The 20,569-nt window shown below is 52.9% G+C and overlaps 1 protein-coding gene and 1 pseudogene across 2 annotated transcripts in view; both read right to left on the reverse strand.

The window, feature by feature from the left end:
- RADIL (Rap associating with DIL domain) overlaps positions 1-20,569 on the reverse strand; it is an 87,494-nt gene that overhangs the window by 66,087 nt on the left and 838 nt on the right. Inside the window, exons 1-2 of one of the 2 annotated variants that reach the window (XM_030795945.1) lie at positions 19,836-19,934; positions 15,317-15,915 (exon numbers count right to left, since the gene is read on the reverse strand). In XM_030795945.1, the coding sequence (XP_030651805.1) occupies positions 15,317-15,851 (535 nt within the window). In that variant the 5' untranslated portion in view covers positions 15,852-15,915; positions 19,836-19,934. Of the gene's footprint in view, positions 1-15,316; positions 15,916-19,835; positions 19,935-20,569 lie in introns of those variants that run through there. The other variant, XM_030795944.1, reaches the window with a different exon arrangement.
- Positions 474-11,588, reverse strand: LOC105737660 (annotated as a pseudogene).

Genomic DNA, 20,569 nt, shown 5'->3' on the forward strand with positions numbered 1-20,569 from the left:
ATCCCTCCAATGACCTCCCATTATACGCAGTGTAAAATCCAAAATACATAACAAGCCAGGTTGATCTTTCCCCCAACTATCTGTCTAGCCACACCTTCTGCAACTTTCCCCTTTGCACCAGCTGCAATGGCCTTCTTGCAGTGCCTGCCTTTGCTTCATTCTCTCTCATCCCTGGATCTTCGCACAATGCTGTTCTCTCTGACCAGAATGCTCTTCCTGCCCCACCGACTGCCCACTGCTCTCTATCTGGTTGGTGTGTTGTCATCTTTGAGACTGGCTTACATTTCACCTCTTCAGAGTGAATTTCCCTCACCCCCAGTCCAAATGAGCACCTGTGCTTCTTTTTCATAGCACATGAAACAACTTGTAGTTGCAGTCATGTACATTATGACATTTTGGACAACAGACCATATATACAATGATGGCCCTACAAGAATACAATATTGTATTTTTACTGTTTCTTTTCTTTGTGGTTTTTTTTTTTTTTTTTGGTTCCCAAGTTTTATTCAAGAACTCATACAAAATATTCCAGATAAATGAAATTTAACCCTTGTCTTCCTCCTCTTCTTCGTCCTGGTTAATCTGGAAGTAATGTAATTCGTAACTCTCTTTGCTGTTAGCAACTATGCACAGCCAATATTCTTCAAATATTTTTTGTTGAGATATTTCAAATACCTTTTTGAGAAAGGGACCTCGGATGTCACAGTGATATTGCTCTTGCTCCTTTCGATGGTCACCACCCTCCACCAAGGTTCCCAGCTTTTCCGTTCACTTTGATCCTTTCTTGCAAAAACTGCTCAAAATTGGCAGCATCTGTGATTCCATCTTCTACCGGGTGGGTGCAATCAAGAGTGAACTTCAGAACCTGCTTCTTTTTTTTGCCCCCCTTCACCAAAGGTTTTTCACAGGAGCCATGGCAGCAGCGGAGGCAGAAAGGGAGGTGAGTGAACTCCTTTTCTGTGTTTCGGTATGTTTAGACACACAAATACTTACCGTTATGTTCTAATTACCTTTAGCATTCAGTATACAGAAATATACTGTACAGGTGTGTAACCTAGGAGCAATAAGCTATGCCATATAACCTAGGTGTGTAGTAAACTATACCATCTAGGTTTGTGTAAGTCACTCTAGGATGTTCCAACAATGATAAATTGCCTAATGATGGATTTCTCAAAACATATCACCATCATTAAGCAGTGCATGACTGTACATGTTTTTTGAGTGAATTATATCTGTGTGTGTGTGCGTGTGCATGTGCGTGTGCGTGTGTGTTTTAAGAGACAAGGTCTTCTCTGTTACCCAGGCTGGAGTGCAGTAGTGTGATCATAGCTCACTGCAGCCTTGAACTTCTGGCCTGTCTTGCCTCCCAAAGTGCTTGGATTACAGGTATGAACCACTGCACCCAGCCACATCTTTGTTTTGATTGCACGCTAGACTCTTGACTCCATGAAATTATTTATTTATAAATCCATGAAATGGATTTATTTGTTTTGTCTACTGCAACACATCCAGCGCCTAGTCAAATGCCTAACACACAGTAGCCAAATTTTACTTATGAATAAATGAGAACAAAAAATTATTTCTCATTCAAGTCTCTGGCAAATCAATATCTAGAAAACCTGTTTCTTGAGTTCTGATTAGATAGAGGGGCAATTTCAAATCTATACGTTGTGACTTTGGGGAAATCATTTAATTATTCATTTCACAGCTTCTCACAAAAGACAGCTGCAGACTTTCTATGGCTGCATTCCTATAACACTCCACTCCACTGCAATGCCCTTTGATTTGAAAGTGTCTCCAGGGGAGACTTATCCTGGGTCAGTGAGGGGTGAGGAGAGCAGCACAGTCAGTGCTATGGTTTGTTTGTCCCCACTAAAACTCATGTTGGAATTTGATCCCCAAAGGGGCAGTGCTTGAGGTAGGCCTAGTAGGAGGTGTTTGGGTCATGGGGACAGGTCCCTCATGAATGGCTGGTACTGTGCTCACCGTAGTAAATGAGTTCTCGTTGTGGCAAAACCAGATCGAGAATGGATTGGTTTCCAAGAACAGTAGGCTGCTATAAAGCCAGGGCACCCCTCAGGTTTCCCTCTTTGCACCTGTCTGCTTCCCCTTTGACCTTTTCTGCCATGTGATGATGCAGCACAGAAGCCCTCACCAGAAGCCAGGGCCATGCCCTGGAACTTCCCAGCCTGTGGAACCGTGAGATAAATAAACCTCTTCTCCTTATATATTACCAGCCACAGGTATTCTGTTGTGGCAACAAGAAATGGACTAAAGCAGCACCTAAAGGTATGGAGGGTCACACAGGCACATGAGGCTTCTGAGGAAGCTGCTGTCCAGCCGTGCTCACCAGGAAATGACATGCACATATTCTCTGTAATCCAGCAGCTCCATTCCTGGAAGAATGCCTCCAAGAACTCTGCAAAGGCCCTCAACAGGTTCATTGTGTCACCATTTTAGTAGGAAGAAGCTGTACCCAATTTGAGTGTCTGTGCTTAAGGAAATGAATATGTAGTATAGGCATATAATGGAAAACTATGCATCAGTCAAAAGCAATGAGCTGACTAGAGCACCATGGGTAGGTGTCAAAAACATAATGTGAGGCCAGGTGTGGTGGCTCATGGCTGTAATCCCAGCACTTTGGGAGGCTGTGGTGGGAGGATCACTTGAGCCCAGGAGTTTGAGACCAGTCTGGCAACATAATGAGGCCCTGTATCTATTTTTAAAATAAATAAATAAATAAATAATGTAATGTGAGTTACCAAAGGAACAATGAGCTTTATAGCTCAGTCCCACTTAGGTAAATTAAACATATACAAAATATTATTTATGTCTTAAGGATATATATGAATCCAAATATATGAAAGGTAAGTTGGAATGGTATTCATTACTATACTAGAGTGGGTTCCCAATGACTGAATGACAATGAAAAAAGAAAATGATCCTATCCATCCACCAGAGCATCTGCCAAAAGATTGGAAACCCACGGCCACACAAAGCAGAGAGAAGCTTGGCCTTTTCTCTGTACTTGTTCCCCATATTGGTGAGATAGTTGTTCTGCATTAGGCATTCAGTCATGGCTGCAGGCCAGAGTAAACTAACTTTCATAACCTTGACTTTGGCATCATTGGTTTCTTATCCTGGGGAAATGAACTGTTTTTTTTTTTTTTTTTTTTTTTTTTTTTTTTTTAGATGGAGTCTCGCTCTGTCACCCAGGCTGGAGTGTAGTGGCACAATCTTGGCTCACTACAAGCTCTGCCTCCCAGGTTCACGCCATTCTCCTGCCTCAGCCTCCCGAGTAGCTGGGACTACAGGAGCCCGCCACCATGCCTGGCTAATTTTCTGTATTTTTAGTAGAGACAGGGTTTCACCATGTTAGCCAGGATGGTCTCAATCTCCTGACCTCATGATCTGCCCGCCTCGGCCTCCCAAAGTGCTGGGATTACAGGCGTGAGCCACCGCGCCCGGCCATGAACCGTTGTTTTTTAAATAACATATATGTATACGTGTGGCAGCCTGTGAATTAGCTATCAGCAACCCTCACAACTTCTTTGCCTTATCCTAGAGGATGCAGAGCCAAAATCTTTGTCCAGCTTCCTCTGCAGCCAGAGCCAGCTGTGGGAGGCAACAGCATTAGTGAAGCTAGCCTCCCCTATCGTGTGTGTTAGCCACACTTGCTTCACCTTCTTCCAGCTGCAAACTTGTACCAGCTTCATGTTTTCTAGTGAATGTTTTGCCGTTTTGTTGCTGATCTTTAGACATGCATTACTTTATTCTAGTTATTCATCACATCAGTTTTAGATATTGCAAACCTTTTCTTCTAGTATATCACCTATCTTTTATCTATACAGTGTCCTTGGTCAAACAGAAATTTTGAATTTTGATATAGTCAAATCTATCTACTTTTTTTTCTTAGAGATTGCACTTTAAAAACAAAACAAAAAAACAGGCTGGGCACAGTGGCTTATGCCTGTAATCCCAGCACTTTGGGAGGCCAAGGCAGGCAGATCAATTGAGGTCAGGAGTTCGAGACCAGCCTGACTAACATGGTGAAACCCTGTCTGTGATCCCAGCTATTCAGGAAGCTGAGGCAGGAGAATGGGCTGAACTCGGGAAGTGGAGGTTGCAGTGAGCTGAGATTGTGCCACTGCACTCCAGCCTGGGTGACAGAGCAAGACTCCATCTCAAAAGACAAACAAACAAAAACAGATGAGGTCTTGCCCTCTTGCCCAGGCTAGAGTGCAGTGGCATGATCACAGCTCACTGCAGCCTTGACCTTCTGGGCTCAAGTGATCCTGCCACCTTAGCCTCCTGAGTAGCTGGGACTACAGGCCTGTGGCACCACACACAGCTAATTTTCATATCCTTTTGTAGAGACAGAGTCTCATTATGTTGCCCAGGCTGGGCTCCAACTCCTGGCCCAACTGATCCTCTCACTTCAGCCTCCCAAAGTGCTAGGATTACAGGCGTGAGCCACCATGCCCAACCAGTTTGCACTTTTTAAACCCTCTTTATGAAATCTTTCATTTGGCTATATAATTTTACCTTTGACATGTAGGTCTCCGATGCATTTAGAGGAAGGACCCAATTTCCTTTTTTTTTCCATATAGCTGAAGCCAGTTATCCCAACATAATTTACAAAATTCTTTCCCCAGGATTTATGATGCATGCTATAGCCCACCCAATTCCCACAGGGTATTTGGTCTGCGTCTGCACTGTCTCTTCTGTTCCATTGCTTTATTTGTCTCTCCCTGCCCCTAAAACCACATAGTTTCAATCACCATGGCTTTAAGGTATGTCTCAGGACTAATAAGGTCAATCCCTCCCACCCTTGCTTGTCTTGTTCAAACCTATGACAGGCATTCGAGAATCTGACTCTTTCGCAAAGATGGACACTCAGGCCAGGTGCAGTGGCTCACAACTGAAATCCCAGCGCTTTGGGAGGCCAAGGCAGGAGGACCACCTGAACTCAGGAGTTCAAGACCATCCTGGGCAACACAGTGAGACCTCATCTCTACCAAAGAAATAAAGAAATAAGTCGAGTGTGATGGCATGTGCCTGTGTTCTCAGCTACTCAGAGGGGCTGAGGTGGGAGGATCGCTTGTGCCCAGGAGATCGAGGCTGCAGTGAGCCATGAATGCGGCACTGCACTCCAGCCTGGGCAACAGAGTAAGTCCCTGTCTCAAACAACAACAACAACAACAACAACAACAAAAACAAAGACGGACACCAAGTCTTGCAAGGACAGCACGGCAGGGAAGGGGGCGCAGGGCGAGCTGACCTCTCAGTCTGTATATATCTGAAACCTCTGAAAATACTTCTGCCACTTAAACCTTCAAAACAAAAGAAAGATACATTCTCTATGTCAGTAGATTCTCTATTTTTTTTTTTTTTTTTTTTTTTTTGGACACAGAGTCTCGCTGTAGCCCAGGCTGGAGTGCAGTGGTACGATCTCGGCTCACTGCAAGCTCCGCCTCCTGGGTTCACACCATTCTCCTGCCTCAGCCTCCTGAGTAGCTGGGACTACAGGCGCCCGCCACCTTGCCCGGCTAATTTTTTTTTGTATTTTTAGTAGAGACGGGGTTTCACTGTGTTAGCCAGGATGGTCTCGATCTCCTGACCTCCTGATCCACCCACCTCGGCCTCCCAAAGTGCTGGGATTACAGGCATGAGCCACTGTGCCCGGCCAGTATATTCTCTAAAACCATGAGAGACGCTACTCAATATGATTTAAACAGATCCCCAAACATCTTTCAACCAACATTATGGGTCACTGTTGGGAACCAACAGATATTAACACGGTTTTTTGTTTTGTTTTGTTTTTTTGAGATGGAGTCTCGCTCTGTTGCCCAGGCTGGAGTGCAGTGGCACAATCTCAGCTCATTGCAAGCTCCCCCTCCCAGGTTCAAGCAATTCTCCTGCCTCAGCCTCCCAAGTAGCTGAGATTACAGGTGCCCACCACCACGCCTGGCTAATTTTTTTGTATTTTTAGTAGAGACGGGGTTTCACCATGTTAGCCAGGCTGGTCTGGAACTCCTGACCTCGAGATCCATCCAGTGCTGGGATTACAGGCGTGAGCCACCATGCCCGACTATTTTATGTCTTTCAAACATTTCACACCAGTGACAACATCCCTCTTTGTTTTTGGTGTTAATGCTAAACTCTGTCAGTGGCCCCTTACTCTGGCCCTCCACTCTGTCAGTGGAACGTAGCTGGACGTCACCCGAGTCCCCAGGGCAGGAGGGGGTGCTGCTCCTCCGGGACTCACTCAGCTCAGGGGACAACAGGGCTGTTAATGGTGCCTCTATGATCAAACTGAAGGTTACTGATTTTTTAAGTCTAAGCAGTAAACTGAAAGATGAAACTGGCTGTGAGCAACTAACCATTCGACTTTATTTTCTCTTTGAACTGGAAATGCTCAAACATGTCTTTAAAGTTCAATAACTTTTCTAGTTTTAGGCTGGTAAAAAAAGGTTTGGGGTTGTTTTGTTTTTAGCCAGACCACATACAATGAACGTTTCCCACGGTAACTCTGTCATTGGGAATCCACTGGAAGGGAAGTCCCAGTCAAGTGGCAGTGAGTTATTCCCACGTAAAAAGAGGAAAAGCAATCCTTTCACCTCCACTGTGCTAAGATAAGAGTTATTTTCAAGTCAGAGTCATAGCGGAAGAAAAATATTTCAAATGAAAACAACCACAAAGAGGTTTGCGGACAAGGGAGGACAGAACTCACGGCACCCCGTCGGCAGAGGAAGGCAGCGGTGCTTCCCGCGTGCACACAACAGTCCCTGTGGCCCGAACACCCCTGGCTGTCACTGGGGAGGCCGAGTCCTGCTACCTGTCCTGAGTGACAAGGTGGGACGACAAATGCAAACTCAGGGCTGGCACTCAGCGACAACACAGACCTGCCACCCGGCTGCCAGCTCCATCGCAGCACTGGGGGCAGGAGGGCAGCCCACCACGCCGCCGGGTGGCCAGGGCTACAGGTTCCTCCGTCGCTCAAGCCACATCCACACGCCTGGACGGCCACACCATCCCCACACCACCCTCCCACACACACACAAAGAAAACGGACCCCACTCTGGAGTCTTGCAGACGCACAGGAGCTGAGACCCACAGAGGGGCCTCCTCTCCTCAGGGCACCAACCCTTCCACAGGTATTTAATAAGCACCTACTGTATACCACACATTGGATGGGCTGTTTTTCAGTCAAAAGCCCAGTGAGTGCGGGGTGGTATCCCCAGGCTTTGTTTAGCCTGAACCTTCCTGGCTAAACCTTGGCGGCTTTACAAACTCTCTAGGGTGCCTCTTTACAAAGGGGGTATCCAAAGCCACGATGATGTCCCTGTCTCCAGGAACGCAAGACTTTGCACGTCACCATCCCTGAGACCCTGGGCTTGCCAGGCACCCCACCCCTCCGAGAGTGGCCCAGGAGAGACAAATGTTGCCACTGTGGATCAGGCCTGAGGGCCTGGGGCGGGCACTCAGCCACATGGTCCCAGTGGGCAGGGGCTGGGGTGGCCGAGTCCAGGCAGCCAGGTCCAATACTGCAGTTCTCAATCGAGGGCAGGTCTGCCTCCAGGGAACAGCTGGCCATGTCTGCAGACATCTTTGGTTGTTACAACTTGGGGGTGGGGGCACAGGAGCCAGGGACACTGCTCATCGCCCTGCAACCACGGACGCCTCCCTCAGCAAAGATGCCCCAACCTAAAATGTAACGGGAGGAAGGCAGAAAGCAAGGAAGGCCAGCCTTCCCGGGGCTCTGCGCAGGTTTAACACTCACCCCTCCTGCAAAGGCAAACTAACCCTCCCCTCACCGTTCCCCAGCCCCCGACAAAAACCACATGGCCCTGCCATCGCCCCTCCCCAGTGCACCTAAGTGACTGCTGTCTTATCTCGGTGACAGGACCCAGGCCCTCTCCGTGGGGCACCAGCCCTAAATACCAGCCTTCTGGGAAAGGGGAGTGAGAGCCACTTCAAGCCCAGCCACACCTCCAGCACCAGCCTCCTCCTGGAAGAGACCCTCTAGGTTTTGTGACTCTGGAAATCAGGGGGAACCTGGTGGCTATGAGAATGCGATGTTTATGGAAAACAAAAACCCAAAGTGCCTGCGTGCATTTCTACAGGTGGGTAGCAGTGAACTAAGTGATGAGTGAAGCGGCAGGAAGCACCTGGCTGACACCTTCCCCACCTGACTCCGCAGGGGAGTCCAAGGTGAGGGGCAGGGGAGAGGCCTGAGAGGCTCTGGCAAAATGCTTCCCCTGAAATGGTGCAACCCGTTAGCCCAACCCAGAACCAACGTGACTCTTGTTTTTCTTTTGAGTCAGAGTCTCCCTCTGTCACCCAGGCTAGAGTGCAGTGGTGCGATCTCAGCTCACTACAACCTCCGCCTCCCGGGTTCAAGCGATTCTCCACCTCCCAAGTAGCTGGGATTACAGGCATGCACCATCATGCCCGGCTAATTCTTTTGTATTTTCAGTAGAGACGGGGTTTCACCATGTTGGTCAGACTGGTCTCGAATTCCTGACTTCAAATGATCTGCCTGCCTCGGCCTCCCAAAGTGCTAGGATTACACGCGTGAGCCACCGCGCCTGACCAAGTGTGACTCTTACTGTAAGAGCAATAACTGGAAATTATTGAAAAACAGTTTCTTTCTTTCTTTCTTTTCCTTCCTTCCTTCCTTCCTTCCTTCCTTCCTCCCTCCCTCCCTCCCTTCCTTCTTCTTCCTTCTTGCTTTCTTCTTTCTTTTCTTCCCTCTGTGGCCCAGGCTGCAGTACACTCGGCTCGCTGCAGACTCCCTGCGTCCACCTCCCGTGATTCTCCTGCCCTGACCTGCGGCCTGCCTCAGATTGCCGGTGCGCGCCACCACCCCTCCCTCGTTTTTCTCCTTTGGCTGGAGGCGCGGTTTCGCCATGTCGGCCAGGCTGGTCTCCGGCTCCTGACCTCCAGTGGTCTGCCCGCCTCGGCCTCCCGAGGTGCTGGGACTGCAGACGGAGGCTCGCTCACTCGGTGCTCGGTGTTGCCCGGGCTGGAGTGCGGTGGCGTGGTCTTGGCTCGCTGCAGCCTCCGCCTCCCACTTGGCCTCCCACGGTGCTGGGATTGCAGCCTCTGCCCAGCCGCCTCCCACTCTGGGAGGTGGGGAGTGTCTCTGCCTGGCCGCCCATCGTCTGGGTTATGAGGAGCTCCTCTGACCGGCCGCCCCGTCTGGGAGGTGAGGAGCGCCTCTGCCCAGCTGCCACCCCGTCTAGGAAGTGAGAAACGTCTCTGCCTGGCCGCCCATCGTCTGGGATGTGAGGAGCGACTCTGCCCGGCCGCCACCCTGTCTGGGAAGAAGTGAGGGGCGCCTCTGCCCGGCCACCCATCGTCTGGGAAGTGAGGAGCACCTCTGCCCGGCCGCCCCGTCTGGGAAGTGAGGAGCGCCTCTGCCCGGCCGCCCCGTCTGGGAAGTGAGGAGCACCTCTGCGCGGCCGCCCCCGTCTGGGAAGTGAGGAGCGCCTCTGCCTGGCTGCCCCTTCTGGGAAGTGAGGAGCGCCTCTGCCCGGCCACTCATCATCTGGGAAGTGAGGAGTGCCTCTGCCCGGCCACCCATTGTCCGGGAAGTGAGGAGCCCCTCTGCCTGGCCGCCACCCCGTCTAGGAAGTGAGGAGCGCCTCTGCCCGGCCGCCCCGTCTGGGAAGTGAGGAGCGCCTCTGCGCGGCTGCCCCCATCTGGGAAGTGAGGAGCGCCTCTGCCCGGCCGCCCCTTCTGGGAAGTGAGGAGCGCCTCTGCCCGGCCGCCCCTTCTGGGAAGTGAGGAGGTCTCTGCCCGGCCGCCCCCGTCTGGGAAGTGAGGAGCGCCTCTGCCTGGCCACCCATCGTCCGGGAAGTGAGGAGCGCCTCTGCCCGGCTGCCCCTTCTGGGAAGTGAGGAGCGCCTCTGCCCGGCCGCCCCCGTCTGGGAAGTGAGGAGCGCCTCTGCCTGGCTGCCCCTTCTGGGAAGTGAGGAGTGTCTCTGCCCGGCTGCCCCTTCTGGGAAGTGAGGAGCGCCTCTGCCCGGCCGCCCCCGTCTGGGAAGTGAGGAGCGCCTCTGCCTGGCTGCCCCTTCTGGGAAGTGAGGAGTGTCTCTGCCCGGCCGCCCCGTCTGGGAAGTGAGGAGCGCCTCTGCCCGGCCGCCCCGTCTGGGAAGTGAGGAGCGCCTCTGCCCGGCCGCCCCGTCTGGGAAGTGAGGAGTGCCTCTGCCCGGCCACCCATCGTCCGGGAAGTGAGGAGCGCCTCTGCCCGGCTGCCCCTTCTGGGAAGTGAGGAGCGCCTCTGCCCGGCCACCCATCGTCCGGGAAGTGAGGAGCCCCTCTGCCTGGCCGCCACCCCGTCTAGGAAGTGAGGAGCGTCTCTGCCCGGCCGCCCCGTCTGGGAAGTGAGGAGCGCCTCTGCCCGGCCGCCCTGTCTGGGAAGTGAGGAGCGCCTCTGCCCGGCCGCCCCGTCTGGGAAGTGAGGAGCGCCTCTGCCCGGCCGCCACCCCGTCTAGGAAGTGAGGAGCGTCTCCGCCCGGCCGACCCGTCTGGGAAGTGAGGAGCACCTCTGCCTGGCCGCCCCGTCTGGGATGTGAGGAGCGCCTCTGTCCAGCCACCCTGTCTGGGAGGTCTACCACAGAGGCCAGAAGCAATGTGGGGTCTGGACGTGGTGGCTCACGCCTGTAGTCCCAGTACTCCGGGAGGCCGAGGCGGGTTGATCACTTGAGGCTAGGAGTTCGAGACCAGCCTGGCCAACATGGCGAAACATATGAAAAATACAACTGACAAACCAACCAACCAACCAAGCGACAACAAAACAGGTCTACCCTGGAGTCATACTCTAATTTTTTCTATTTTCCTCCCTTTCTGATCCTTTATCCCACTTTCTTTTTCTTCCTCTTCCTTCTCCTTCTTCTTTGTCAAATACAGGATTGAGTTATTATCATTGATCCATACAAAGTCCCTCTCTCATTTATTTTCTTTAATTCCCACCCCCCATTTCTATTCCCCGTCTTCCCATGTGCAACCTTCCTAATATGTTTGATATGCATCTTTTTGTTTGTATGTACTTTTAGAAAATGTTTATTGTTTTGTGTGCAAAAAAAAAAATTAAAAAAAAAAAAAGAAAAACAGTGTTACAGTGTTGAGTAACCTGGGGCTGGACTCGTTAACACAAACATACACGGTCACACATGCATGCACACACATGCACACCACACGACCACACAGACACACACATATGGACACACGTGTACACCACATCACCACATGCACAGGCCAGGGGTCCCTTCCCTTTCTCGCCACTTTTTCCAGGTGAGATTGGACTGTTCTCTCACCAGGGAGCAGGGACAGCCCCACGCTGGGTCCTCTGGGGAGAGAATGCAGGAGCTGAAGGGGCCCTGGCGTGCGCTGGACCTCACTGGGCCTGCCCTGCAGGGGCAGATGCGATCCTGCCATCCCGCCGTACTTCTGAAACTACACCACCCACTTCAGTAGGATTTGTTTCACTGCAGCCCCCACCTTCCCCCACAGCAACACCGTGACGCATGCCCCACACTGAGGGCAGCTCTCAGGACAAACAGGAACCACAGCAGCCCCATCGGTGCCCAGGGAGGTGCAGGACAGGCAGGCTGCTGGAAGGCACAGAGCTCCCCATCACTGGGGGTATGTAAGGGAGAGGACACAGTGGGTGTTAGGAAAGCCTCCCCACCACGATTCTTCCACGTCACTCCCACCTGAGGCAGGCTGGCGCCCACGGCTGCTGGAGAAGCTGCTACAGTGAACAAGCCCTCGGCTTCCCACCTCCTCCCCTTCTCTGGCTCTCAGTCGTTCCCCTTGGAGGGGCGAGGGAGGAATCGCCTAGTGCCGGCTGCAAACTCACTCAGGGGGATGCGGGACACAACAAAGGCTCAGTGCCCTCCTCGTTCCGTGCCTCCAAGCCAGCAGGAGAGACCTCTCAGAGGCAGGTTCCAGGGATGCGCACAGAGGCCACCTCCAACCCACGGAAAGGCCGTGCAGGTGTCTCACGCAGGGAAGTTCCAAGAGGGAGACTCTGCGTGTGTGCGCACCTGTGTGGACATTTCTGTGTCCAGGTACCCATGTGTCACCACAACAACCAAACACACTCTAGCGCAAAGCTTCTGGGCGTGGGCCCGTTTGAGGCAGGGCTGTCCGGCAACAGTGGGGTCTGTGCGGGGTCATCCCCAGTGGAGCCTGGCTTATCCACATGGGGACCCCCCGGGTCTAGCCTTCCCCCAGCTCCATGCAGAGGCTCAATAACCGTTCTGTAATGAGCAGAAGCATGTGTACATGCCTCTACCAGCCGCTCAATCTCGAACCACCCGGCCGCCTCGGTGAACCTTCTTGGCATGGCCGAGGGTCACAGGAGTCCCTGGGCCACAGCCAGAGAAGGTCAGCAAGGAAGGATGAGTCCCCGAGGCCCAGGGGGCTGGCTCTGGGTAGGTAACACAACCCGCTCCAGCCCAGATGAGTGTGTCAGTAAGGATAGGCAGCCTGATGGACTCTCTTTGGCAGGTTTTGAAAACCACCACCAGCTTAGACAGGCTGTGAGCAGAGGCACTTTCGCTTGCCCTGAATAATTTAACAGGAATGATTTCCAAAAGAAGTGCGAGAGCTTGGCCGGGTGTGGTGGCTCACACCTGTAATCCCAGCAATTTAGGAGGCCAAGGCGGGCAGATCACCTGAGGTCCGGAGTTCAAGACCATCCTAGCTAACATGGTGAAACCCCGTCTCTACTAAAAATACAAAAAATTAGCCAGGCGTGGTGGCGGGCGCCTGTAGTCCCAGCTACTCGGGAGGCTGAGGCAGGAGAATGGTGTGAACCTGGGAGGCGGAGCTTGCAGTGAGCCAAGATTGCGCCACTGCACTCCAGCCTGGGCCACAGAGTGAGACTCTGTCTCAAAACAACAACAACAATAACAACAAAAAAAAATTAGCCAGGCGTGGTGGTGCATGCCGTAATCCCAGCTATTCAGGAGGCTGAGGCAGGAGAATCATTTGAACCTGGGAGGCAGAGGTTGCAGTGAGCCGAGATCATGCCATTGCACTCCAGCCTGGGCAATAGAGAGAAACTCGATCTCCAAAAAAAAAAAAAAAAGAAGCCTGTGAGCCTCAGACAAGCTCCGGTCTCCTGCAACATGCACTCTGGCCCCACCGTCCTACACTGGCAGTCACCTATCACCTGTGAAGGAGGCGGGCCTTCCCACGGCTCCTCCTTGCCCAGTGACACGGAATGCAATGGCCTCAGGACAGGCCAGGCTGACCCCCGGCCACACAGCAGCAACCCTGGCCCGTGCTCTGCAGCCCCACAGTGGCCCTGTCCCACTCACTTTTTGCCCTCCGCTTGGCAGAGGCAACGCACGGTGGAAGAATGACCAAAATTCTGTGTCTGACATTGAAGACCCTTTGTTCCTGTGCAGAAAACATCCCACCACACGCCTCTTCCCTTTCGGGTTTCCTGGCCTCACAGGAGGTCTTTTGGAATCAGGAGGGGAGGGACCCCATCTCTGCCACTGGATCACCGGTCCTTCCAAGGGACCACTGGATTGTGACACGGTAGGGTCAGGATGAAAACCAAATCCCAGAAGTGGCGACCTTTGGGTGGAGGAAGGATCCCCAGGTGCAGGCAATTGGGGGTGCTTGTCTGAGCAGACTTTAAGAGCCATAATTAAAGCAACCACAAGTTACTCTTTTTATTGTTATTTTTTTGAGACAGGGTCTCACTCTGTTGCCTGGGCTGGAGTGCAGTGGTACAATCCTAGCTGCAGCATCTGCGGCTCAAGCCATCTTCTCACCTCAGCCTCCTGAGGAGCTGGGACTACAGGTATGCACCACCATGCCTGGCTAATTTTTTTATTTTTTGTAGAGATGGGGTCTCACTATGTTCCCCAGGCTGCTCTCAAACTGCTAGGCTCAAGCGATCCTCCTACCTTGGCCTCTCAAAGTGTTGGGATTATAGGTGTGAGCCACCACACCTGGCCAAATTTATTTATTTATTATTATTTTTTTTTTGAGACCAAGTTTTGTTCTTATCGCCCAGGCTGGAGTGCAATGGTGTGATCTCGGCTCACTGCAGCCCCTGCCTCCCAGGTTCAAGCGATTCTCCTGCCTGAGCCTCCCGAGTAGCTGGGATTACAGGCGCACACCACCACGCCCGGCTAATTTTTGTGTTTTTAGTAGAGACGGGGTTTCACCATGTTGGCCAGGCTGGTCTCGAACTCCTTACCTTAGGTGATCCACCTGCATTGGCCTCCCAAAGTGCTGGGATTACAGGTGTGGGCCACCGTGCCTGGCCAAAATTATTTTTTATGACACATACCGATTAAGATATTCAACTTCTTTCCACCAATTGAATAAATCACCAGACACAGTGGGCCCCAGGCCCTGGGGCTCTCAAGCCCAGCGGCAGGCACTCAACGCTGCCCACGCTCTCGGCACTCCTCGGATGGACAATGATTGGCTGCCCGTGGCCGGGCCCTCCTCAGAAAGGCCTCCCACTGCCCAGGTACCCACAGACCCGCGGTATGCCGAGTGTACCGTGGTCACCTCTGGAGACCTTGCCACCCGGCAATGCCACATAGGTTTTGGCCTGGGACGGATTCCTTGATTGTCTTTTCACTTCATTGCCCCAAAAACTCCCCAACAAGGTTGCAGGTGCTAAGGGACTTGCCAGGACCCTGTATTTAACAAGGTGTGCGTGGTTGCTGTGGTCAATGAGATGACTGCTGGAGAACTGGACAATAATCTGATCAGACAAAAGAACAAATGTGGCCTCAAATATTGCAAGAATATTTGAGGTTCCTCAGGAGCCTCTGAGGAACACCAGCCAGCCTCCTGCCGCATAGACAAACTACGACTTCCCAGACAGCTGAGGTGAAAACGGTAAGTTAAAGAGGAAACCTTCTTTGGGAGGCCAAAGTAGGAGGATCACTTGAGGGCGGGAGGTCAAGACTAGCCTGGGTATCACAGTGAGACTCCTGTCTCTATAAAAAGTAAAAAATTAGCTGGGTGTGGTGGTGCACCTATAGTCCTAGCTACTCAGGAGGCTGAGGTGGGAGGATCGCTTGAGCCCAGGAGGCTGCAGTGAGCTGTGGTTGCACCGCTGCACTCCAGCCTAGGTGACAGAGCAAGACCTTGTCTCAGAAAACAAGAGGAAGCCTTCAAACATCCAGGACACGGGCTCCAACTGCCTCCCACAGAGTGAGCCCGCCCCACGTGTGTCCCCTGCACCACTCCTTCTCCCCGTTCCCCGGCTGGCCTTCTCAGAGCTCAGACCCACGGCTCTTCCTGAACCTGTGGCCCTCCTCACCTGCCGTGATGGTGTCCACCTCCTTGGCTGCCAGCTCCTCCACATCCGACCTCTTCCTCAGCTCAAACCTCCGGGATAAACCTTCTCGGGGTTTCCATAATTCCTGGATCAAGAGGGGCTTCTCACTGTCCCCAAACACCCGAAAGCACTGGGCCTGCCACCGCTGCCCGGCGTCGCCGGCTTGGCCCACCACGTCACACAGCACGTACTGGCCGGCCTGCCCAGGGTCCAGGGCGTACCGCTCCAGCGCCTCCTTCACCAGCTCACGGGCGCTGGACGTGCCGGTGGCCAGGACGCTCTTGTAGTGGGTTCCTGTGCAGACACTGTCCCCAAACACCTTCAGGACACCAGGGGCCGAGAGCTGGGTGGAGAGCTCGGCGGGGTCATCGCTGGCGCCCAGGCTGGAGAAGGTGGAGTCCAGGTCCCGGTACTTGTAGCTCAGCGTCCGGGACAGCATGCTGGATAACAGCTGGCTCTGCCGCTTCAGTTTGCTCTTGGTGGGTGGGGACATGATGAAGTGCGTCCCATAAAACATGGTGGGCGAGGCTTCATGGATGAGGACCGGGGGCTTCAGCCAAAGGATGTGGGGAGGCCGTGACCTGTGAGAAAAAGTGAGAGGTTAGCGTCAACCATCGTGAGCACCAAGAGCAAATGAGGCCACAGGCGGTGGCTCCTGCCCGTCATCCCAGCGCTTTAGAAGGCCAAGGTGGGAGGATGGCTTGAGCCCGGGAGTTCCAGACCAGCCTGGGAAACATAGTAAGACCCGACTCTACAAAAAATTTAAAAATTAGCCAGGCATGGTGGCGTGCACTGTACCCACTGCTCTGCAGGCTGAGGCTGGAGGATGGCTTGAGCCCAGGAGTTCAAGATTGCAGTGAGCTATGATCGTGCCACGGCCCTCCAGCCCGGGCAACAGAGCAAGACCCCATCTCAAAATCTAATGGACATAACAGGCCATAGGCATCATGGCCCCGCAGACCTGCCACCACAGCACCTGAGCAGAGGATGTGGCTGGAGCCTGCAGGGCCACCAGAGACAGAGAGGACTAAATGGGCTGGAGCACCCTTCAAGGAAAGCCATTACTGGAAAACGCAATGAGGTCGCCACAGTAAGACACGCTCCGCTGCAGGGCTTGGATTTCTGGAGAGTGCTGGGCGCGGTGCCCGTGTGTGGTGAGCATCAAGGAGCGCCCCCCCCCGCCCGCTGCCCGGAGCCGCCCCCAGCACCGTCACAGCCACAGAAGAGCAGCGGGCAGCCCGAGGGCAAAGCTTCGCCTCTCCGTAAACCCTGTGTCTCCTACCCCACAGGCTGCAACGTGGGAAATGGGTCACAAACACAGTGGAACTAGGAAAACAGGCGAATCGCAGCCACGTTAACAGAATCGACCATCAGACATTCCAGACACAAACCCCCAGAATCTACCCCTCCGGGCAAGAGACTTGTCCTGGCTTGAAGGAGATGCTCCCTGGGATGGCAGCATTGAGTGGCCTCGCAAGCACAGCGGGCACAAAAGGCCCCTCTCAAGCTGGTGCAGGCATGGCCGGAATGCATGTGTCCCGCCTACCATAGGCTGCGCGTGCCCAGCGCTCCAGGCCACAGAGATGCAGTCTCCTGGGGAAACTGGAAAACAGCCTGGGACGCGTTGGTGTGTCATACAATCACACTTCTGATGTCCTTAGCGTGCCCAGGGCCAGGAGTTCCAGATGGTTTCTCAGTCTCCCTCCAGAACCTCTGTGGGGGCAGGAGGGCAGAGAAAAAGGAAGGCAGGTCTCCGATTTGTAAAAGGTGAGGCTGGACCGCAAGGCAGGAAAATACTGGAAAACTGCGCACACATCTCCCCATTACTGTACCCCACTTCCATGCTCACGTTCTCACCAAGGACAAAGGCGGCAGACGAGTGAGCCAGGAGGAAGGTCTATTTTCTGGAAAGCTCTGGAAAGAGTGGTCCGGGGCCCAGTGAACACAGCATGGGTCGCCTGCCACTGCGACCGGGGTCAGTACTAAACTCCGCAGCAGTCAACTGACACTGTCCAGGCTGGACTCACTCGTCGTGCTGCGGGCACTGCAGAAGGCTTCTGGAAAGGACGGTGGCTGCCTAGGGCCACAGAAAGCAACCAGGGAAGCCCTCCAAAGAAAAGGGGCCACACTATCCCTTAGGAAACTAAACGGTGGAACCGTCCTGGCCTCCAAAGCTGACACTGCAAACTGGCCTCTTTCTAATATCACCGGGGCGTCGGTCATCTTCTCTGGAGCCTCTCACTGCCAGCCAGAGCTGTCATGGATGAGTCCTGAAATCAGACCACTACTCGCTTCCTCCAGAACCAGCCCAGGTCAGCCAGCAGCTGCGCTTTCTCCGAGGACCTTGAACTCTTCAGAAATACTTCCGACAGCTTCGCACACCAAAGACTGGGTTCCCAACGTGGACGTCTGCCCTGCGGGGTGGGTGGCTGGCCCTTCTCCTGTTCCTATAGCCCACTGCTGACAGTTCACCACGGCAAAGGCTTTCACTGTGCCTGGCTTTCTGAAGACGTGAATTTGCTGTAACAGGTGTCACGGAGATCCTAGTACAGGTCATAAGCAGATGGAGCCTTGAGGTTCCATCGAGCCAGGCCATAAAGGAGTAAAGGAGCAAAGCCTTTGTTTCTCTTCCTCTGAGGAAGGTGCAACGAGTGTCCTTGTCAAATCCTAAGAAGCTCAGAGCCGGCCGCAGCTTCCCCCACGGACTCATCAAAGGCCTCCGTTTCATTTACAACAAAAGCATTTTCAGACAGTGCTCACATCACAAACATGTGGCGTGGCCTGTGCACACCACACCAGCGGCTTCAAATCGCCCTCGAGTCTGACCTCAGCCTCCTGTGGTCAGTTTTCAAAGTGACTACTTGGAATCACAGAACAAAACCCCTCAAAGAGCCTCTCCAGCCAGCACTTATTAACCATCCATGAGAGCTGCACAACCCCGCTCGCAAGCACCTCTCCAGACGCCCCTGGCTTAGAAGCCTCCAGGCAGCACACATTGGCAGAGGATCAGCCACCACCTTTTCATAGTGGTCATTTCCAATGGGTTCCCCAGGATGCAAAGCCAAACTGCAGGTGGTGGATGGTACAGCCTCTGCCACCAGGCAGCTGTGGCTCAGGAAACCTCTGCCTCTGGAGATGAAGTCTGAATGCCGATATAAATATGATACCAAAAACTGGGGAAGCCCCCTCCAGGCAGGAGAAAGCCCACATCCCAGAAAAGTCATGAAGCAGAGGCAAGTATTTAAAAGGCCAAGGCGGGGGAATGGCTTAAGGCCAGGAGTTCGAGACTAGCCTGGGCAACATAACAAGATCCCAATCGCTATAGAAAATAAAAATAAAAAATTAGCTGGGCATGGTGTGCACCTGTAGTCCCAGCTACTCGGAAGGCTGAGGCAGGAGGATCACTGGAGCCCAGGAGTTCCAGGCTACAGTGAGCTATAATTGCGCCACTGCACTCCAGCCTGGGCAATGGAGTGAGACCCTCTCTGTTAAAAAAAAAAAAAAAAAAAAAAAGATGGCTGGGCACGGTGGCTCACGCTTGTAATCCCAGCATTTTGGGAGGCTGAGGCAGGCGGATCACGAGGTCAGGAGATCGAGACCATCCTGGCTAACACTGTGAAACCCTGTTTCTACTAAAAATACAAAAAATTAGCCAGGCATGGTGGCGGGCACCTGTAGTCCCAGCTACTCAGGAGGCTGAGGCAGGAGAATGGCATGAACTCGGGAGGCGGAGCTTGTAGTGAGCCAGGATCGTGCCACTGCACTCCAGCCTGGGCAACAGAGCGAGACTCCCTCTAAAAAAAAAGAAAAAAAGAAAAAAAAAGAAAGACAAAAATTGGCTGGGCGTGGTGGGTCATGCCTGTAATCCCAGCACTTTGGGAGGCCGAGGCTGGCAGATCACTTGAGGTCAGGAGTTCAAGACCAACCTAGCCAACATGGTGAAACCCTGTCTTCGCTAAAAATACAAAAATTAGCCAGGCGTGGTGGCGGGTGCCTGTAACCTCAGCTACTTGGCAGGCTGAGGCAGGAGAATCGCTTGAACCCCAGAGGCAAAAGCTGCAGTGAGCTGAGATCGCGCCACTCCACTCCAGCCTGGGTAACAGAGTGAGACTCATCTCAAAAAAAAAAAAAAAGACAAAAATTATAAAAAGGCCCCCAAATACAATGGAAAAGTGAGTTGATATTTGGGGCCCAGGGGTGGATATATGTTTTGTAAGGTCTGACATTTACATAATTCTTCTTTAATAAAAAACAAATAGAAAATTACAAACACACAACTGATAGGTCCCCTCCCAGGGCCTTGGAAGCTTGAATTTCAGAAGTGTTGTTCCCCCCCATTCCCCCCACCCCTGCTTTTCCCACAGTTTCTGGAGCCGGATTCGAAGGCAGAGGCAGAGTTAGCAGTATCATGAAACAGGAGAAAATGTAAGCAGAGAGAATGTGATTGACTCCTTTCCAATAACTCCTTCTTAAGCCCCCAGAAGTCCCTGTTCACACAAACCTTATCTGTTTTGGGATTTTCAGAAAGCATTTCTCTCCGTTTGGTCATCCTCCCTTGGCCAGACCAGAGGGTGCCCACTTGTTCACACGCTGCCCGCTTTCGAATCCCAGAAGGCGGAGCCTGGCCTGTTTGTGAGAATGGGATGGACTCGTTTTTTAAAAGGCCAAGGGTATTGCAGGAAAATCCGACCGGGCGGAGCACGCCCTGGGTAACCAGATCTGTTTTTCTGGAAGTGCGACGGGCCTCTTCTGCCCCATTCGCTCCTCTGTGACACAAATACTTGGGGAAAGCGCAGGGCTGGGACAGCGAGGGTGTGGGGCGCTGGCTGGTGCTGCTCTTAGAGAATGTTTTCTCTTGTTCTCAAGAAAGGTCCAGTTTCTGATGAAAAACAAGCTCAAGTCCCAGCGGCGAGCACAGGGAGTGAGGTCAGTGCTGCGCTGACGACATGGGTGGAGCGACCTCTCTGCTCCAACAGGACAAGGTGGAACCCATTATCATTTCCAGCAGGAGGGAAAACGAAACGCAGACTTCACACACTCAGCTCTCTCCCCTCTTTCCATGAATCCTATCTTTACAGCCCCAGCCCGAGCCACGCTTTCAAATGCAAACATAATTCAATCAGATTTAATTCTGACCTGCTAGCTGCTGGAAAGGGGACTGACTTGCCCCCCAGCAAAAGGGACTTTCAAGACCAGTTCCTGTCTGGAATGCACAAGAGGTGGCCCATGTTAACC

Source organism: Nomascus leucogenys, chromosome 17 (assembly GCF_006542625.1).
Source record: "Nomascus leucogenys isolate Asia chromosome 17, Asia_NLE_v1, whole genome shotgun sequence".
In the NCBI taxonomy this organism is placed as follows: domain Eukaryota; kingdom Metazoa; phylum Chordata; class Mammalia; order Primates; family Hylobatidae; genus Nomascus; species Nomascus leucogenys.